The sequence below is a fragment of the Triticum aestivum genome, chromosome 2A, assembly GCF_018294505.1.
Source record: "Triticum aestivum cultivar Chinese Spring chromosome 2A, IWGSC CS RefSeq v2.1, whole genome shotgun sequence".
Lineage (NCBI taxonomy): Eukaryota > Viridiplantae > Streptophyta > Magnoliopsida > Poales > Poaceae > Triticum > Triticum aestivum.
The window spans coordinates 60,234,890-60,240,578 of record NC_057797.1 but is presented as its reverse complement, the minus strand read 5'-3'; the positions used below and the strand labels follow the sequence as shown (position 1 = coordinate 60,240,578).

Genomic DNA, 5,689 nt, shown 5'->3' with positions numbered 1-5,689 from the left:
CTGTTTGACAGTCAGAAAGTTTCAACAATTAGCCTACATGTTGTATATTCATGCCAATTCAAGCTTGTGGTACTACTTTGCTTTCAAGTCTGGAGCCCTACTTTTAGCACTGTCTACGGAGAGACAAGATGAGAGGAGAGCGTTTACAGAGAGATAAGATGAGAGGAGAGTGTTTACGGAGAGACAAGATGAGAGGAAACAGAAGCTGAACGACAAGAGCTAACGAGTCCAAACAAACTGAGGCCTGGATAGATGCAACATTTCTGTGTTAATACTGGTGAGTTGGGCAATACTAGTTTCTGAGGATTTCCACGAGTCCTTCCGAGTAGAGGGTCTAGGCCGGGCTTGAATCCGGTCAGTTGTCCGACAGTAAACTGCAAGGAGGTGTTTAGATGAGGCATTTTTGTGACATTGTTCAAATCCGAATAGGTATCCGCTGAAGATATCCTGTGAGAAGAACTTAAAGTAGTGAAGTTGGTGTCAAAAACCTCAAGAGTTTACTAAGATTCAAGGCTATTCACAAGCATGGCTGACCATAAATGATTCTAGCACACAGTATGTCTTACGCAAGGAAAAATGTATAAATACCATGATCAGATACATAGCACAAAATGAAAATCAACAGCAAGGAGAAGTTTGGATGATGCATTTTTGTGATATTGTTCAAATCTGAATAGATATCCAGTAAACATATCCTGTGAGAACAAAAATGAAGTAATAGTGTTACAAACCTCAAGAGTTCACAAAGGTGGCTTACCGTAAATGGTTCCAGCGCACAGTAGGTCTTTGCAAGGAAAAAAATATAAATATCATGATCAAATACATAACACAAAATGGAAAACAACTTTATAAGTAAATGCAACTAGGATCAGCAATGCGGTTATTACCTTGCATTTTATGCATAACTAACACATATTTGGTCGTACATAATATCGTGCAAAAACAACTTACTACTTACACTTTTCCTATGACACGGTTTACTACTTACATTTGGCCAAATAAATTAGATCAAAATGTCCATACATGTGATCCTGAAGTGAAATTACAACAGTTATTTCGGGACGGAGGGGGTATATGATATTTTGATACTAAACTGAAATTACAACATTATAGACTATACAGTATATGTTGAGTATTCTCCAAAGGGCCAGAAGGAGCCATTCAGATGGTTGCAATCATCAACCTGCAGGTTAAATACGGTAAGCTATTTTGCTCCACATATACAAGTATTAACCATACAAAACAACTCATTTTTCAGTTGCAAACCTAAAAAAATCCTGGCAAAGCACAAGAAACAACATGACTTGTTAAATTGTTAAAATGACATAAACCGAGTTGTCTTAACTGTTTGCTAGTCACAGACAGAAAATTAAGCTAAAATTATTAAACAACTAACGCTATTTACATTAAAGAAAATCTCCCACGTAAAGGGATAGGGAAAAATCTGAATTCTACGATTCTATAGTTGCGATAGCAACAGTAGACAATATGGCTGAGAGTTTGCTTACAACAACAGGTTCTCGCAGATAAGGATTGCTTTATTAGAAAATAAGCCTATGCCGGCACATTCAGTTCACAGGGAAAAATATGTCGCAGAAAAATGTAAGTGTCCAGCATTGCAATTTGATCTATAACACTGACAAAAAATAATAATAACAATACACGCTCTTATGCTTACTGATTTAGTGATTCCAGAGGTATCTTCAGAAAAAGCATTCCAGTTGCTCTGGAAATTTTGTTCTAAGGAGACATTCTCATCACCGTAAGATTGCTCATAAACTTCTACTTGCTGAGGATAGGAGGACGACGAGAATATGCTTGCCATGCCTCCGTATTCACCAGATCCGAAAGCATCCTGCTAGCCAAAACAATGAGTTAACAAAGAAAAGATATATTAGCTGTACTCTGAATAATCAGTCAATAATCTGTCAATATGACAGTTTTATAAACAAACAGGTCTTATATCAGTGTTGTATCAGTAGCATCTCAAATATGACAGGAGTACACCTTACATTATCATACTGAGGAGTCACCTCTTCTGCGGAGTCCTGGTAGTATCCCAAATTCATCGACCAAGAAGGTTGATAAGCTTCAACTGGGCTATCAGGTACATATGCATAGGGCTGTATCTCACATGACTGTGTCGATATCTCCGAATTATCAATATGGTTGGTATATGTTGAGAAATTCTATATAAGGATCAAAATATTATGTAGTTAGCAATTATGAGAATATAGAAAAACATATTATATTTTCACGGAGGCAAATGTAGTCAGCCTGGATAAGCAAATAGATGTATAGCAACTACTGATGTATCAACACAAAACTGAAAGCGCTAAGTAAATGACATTGAAAGCTAACAAACCTCGTGGTACTCCAACTTGTGAGAATAAAATGTTTCCGGAGGTTCAACCTGAACATGCAGTGATTGTTCACCAGTGTGCTGATTGTAACAATAAATAGGTTGAGATGAAAATGTGCTTTCTATGCCATAACTGGGCAAAACCTCCTGTATTGAAATTGAGATGGGGTTTAGATGTGAAGATAACAAGCAGTCAAGCAGTATAGAGTGTAAGTCATAAGTAACTAATCATAGATTGGGCAGACTATTACTGGAGCATCTCTCTCAAACATATAAAAGATCTTCTTGCTTTGTTTTGTGTGACTTGTCTATTGATCCTCCATTGAAAAGATTAGTCAGTCAGGCAGAGCAAATATATATGCAGATGTGTAGTTAGACAACACTGATGTGCCTGTGGCTACCTCATTCAGTGAAAGATTAAACAAGCAATATATATGACCACGTTAAACAAACAAATAGTACAGCTTTAGGGTGTCCGTTCACTAAATCTTTGATTGTAGCAATATATTGGTTGAGCTGAAATAGTACTCTCTGCACCATAACAGGACGCTTGGGTGAAACTGAGATGGGGTTTAGATGTGAATATAACAAGCAGGGACAGGTCCAGGTGCAAGTATAATAAGTAAACGAATCATGGATGTTCTGAAAAAGGAAAGTGATGAATCATGGACTGGATTGCCTACTCTAGTTACTGAAGCATCTTTCAGGCATACAACTCATTGATTCGTTTTGCATTTCTAGTTTAATGTTGCTCTTTATAAAGGTCAAATTAATCATTGGGCAGAGCAAGTCAATATGCTGACAACACTGAAACTGACCAGCACAACAAAGTTATTAAAACACTTATACATAAATTGAGCTGAATGCGCACGATGACAACTGGTCACTAGTTAACTGAGTGGCTCACACTTGGATCATTCAGAGCTGAGAAATACCTGATACCGAGGTTCCTCCTCTCTGTAAACATCCTGGTAGCTTTGATTGGGAAACCAAGTAGGTTCATCCGAAACAGCATCAACACTGTAAGACTGTCCGTAGGACGCGTCATACGAGCCATACGTAGAATGGGCGTATGCATACGTATCCTCTTTTGCATTGTCGTACGAAGATAGCCACTGTCTCCGAGTACAAAACAATGAAGGAATCGGTCAATATATAATACTGACAGAGGAAGATATATACTGAAACATTATAGTAGTATGCCAAGAGTAAACTAAAGCATGATATACTGAAGAATGATGCGGTGTATTTCCTCACATTGCTCTGCTCGTGCGCCTCGCCGGCGTCGTGCCACTGCACATTCCCAATCGCCGGCACCTCGCCGTGGTCGTGCCACTGCACATTCCCAATGGCCGGCACCTCGGCGTGGCCGTGCCACTGCGCATTCCCAGTTGCCGGCACCTCGCCGGCGTCGTGCCACTGCACATTCCCGATTGTCGGCGGCGGCACCTCCACGACCACGGCGTCCTCCACTCCCCCCTTTTTGTTGGCGTACACGGGGACCCCGTGGCAGTCGGTCCCGATCCGCCGCTCCCCGTACCCGTCGGCGTGGCCGAAGAGGAAGTCCAGCCCGCGCATGCACTGCCTCCAGTAGTCGCGCGGCCCGCCCCGCGAGTGGCAGCAATGCGACCCCGCCGCCAGGTACGGCCAGCGCCGGAACACCTCCGGCGTGGGGTACACCGGCGGCCACCGCGGCGCGTCCCCGTAGTCGTGCGGCTTGGGCCAGTAGAACGGCTCCGCGACCGGCACCGGCACCGCAACCGGCGAAAAGGGCGGTGTCCTCGCCGGCTCTGGCGATGGGGCCGGCCGAGGCTTCGCGGGCGAAGCTGGTGCCGGCTGCGGCGTGGCGGGAGCAGGAACAGGCGCGGGCGCGGGCGGCCGCGGAGATGGGCGCGCGGGGGCGCCGGCGGGGGAGGAGACGGGGTAGCACGTGGAGGTGGAGGGCGGGAGGGGTGCGCCGTAGGTGGCGGCGATGTCGTAGCCGCCGCCGTAAGGGTGCGGGTTGTACTCGTAGAACTCGTCGTCGTCGATCTGGCCATCGTCGTCGGCGGCCGCCATGGAAGAGCGGTGGTTAAGGATGGCTGGGGGCGTGTGCTGGAGTGGAGACAGAGTGGGGTGTGTGAGAGCGAGGAGGCGGTGGGAGCAGACGAGTGCATGTGCGGGGTGGGGGGCGGCTGGTGGCTTGTTAGTTTCGGGTGATGGCGACGGCGAAGCGGTGACGGAGGCGGCGTTTGGAAGCCACCGCACGGTTGGGACGGGAGGAAGATGCCGCCGTAGCATTATTGCGCACCGAGTTCGAGGGCGTGCGACGAGAGTGGGACAGTGGGTGAGGTAGAGTGGTACTCCCTCCATGGAGTAGGTGCGTAGGTGTGTAAAGTCATCGGCTCGTCGTAATGGTAGTATAAGGTTGTGCACCGTGATCAAGATGAAGGAAAAAACAAGAAAACTTAATCTTTTTTCTAATTAAAAACATAATATGTAATGAATTAATCACTGCATGTCGTTTGATAGCTCAAGTCATTTAAATCATGCATGACCCACGTCTCTTATTGTTTGATATGTCACGAAACAAGAAACGAGATGAGAGTTAATGTACCGTACCTAAGTGCTAATGTCGCCGCCGTAAGGGTGCGGGTTGTACTCGTAGAAGTATTTGATTTTCGTAAGATGACTTACACACCTAGACGGAGGAAGTACAATAGGAGTAATTTTTTGGTGGTATGACGCCGGGATCAAAGTCACGGATAGGTAGGTATGTACTTCGGCCAGTCAGTGGGCCAGCGGGCCAGTGCTATGCTCAGAGCATCTCCAGCGGCCACCCAACACGTGGCGCGCTAAAAACGGCGCGCTAAAAAAACGTTTGTAACGTGTCTATCGTCTGTTTTTGTGCGGCGCGGAGCGCTGGCTCCAGCTGCCGCTGCAAAGTTTAGCGCACGAGAGTAGCTCTCGCAGACGCTGCAAAAATGTTGCGTGCGCGCTCTCGCACAAACAACATATGCACTTCAAACACAACCAAGAAAATCGAACACAAATAAAATAAATCAACAATAGTTTAACAATACAACATCAAGCGCACAAATCATGATACATTTTGTCGGTCATTCCATGCCCACCACTCCTCGATGAGATCCTTCTGAAGATTATCATGCGTTTCGGCACGTCGAATGACATTGATAGGAGGCAACAAAATGGGCCACCCTGGCAGCCCTCCGCCGCACTCGCACGGGATGTCCCAAGAGCTCGTAGTGAGAGTAGTCTACATCTTGGCCACGCTCATTCTCGATGATCATGTTGTAAAGCGTTGATGGTGTATCAAAGCATCTTTTG

The 5,689-nt window shown here is 45.4% G+C and overlaps 1 protein-coding gene across 1 annotated transcript; it reads right to left on the bottom strand.

Annotated features, from left to right (window-relative positions):
- Window positions 1–863: 863 nt before the first annotated feature.
- Window positions 864–4,650, bottom strand: LOC123187450 (uncharacterized). The gene is made up of 6 exons (XM_044599320.1): window positions 3,620–4,650; window positions 3,298–3,477; window positions 2,366–2,509; window positions 2,013–2,189; window positions 1,679–1,855; window positions 864–1,183 (listed from the first exon to the last, which is right to left on the bottom strand). Exons 1-6 carry the CDS (start codon window positions 4,640–4,642, stop codon window positions 1,115–1,117), a joined length of 1,770 nt encoding a protein of 589 aa, XP_044455255.1. The 5' UTR covers window positions 4,643–4,650; the 3' UTR covers window positions 864–1,114.
- Window positions 4,651–5,689: the final 1,039 nt, after the last annotated feature.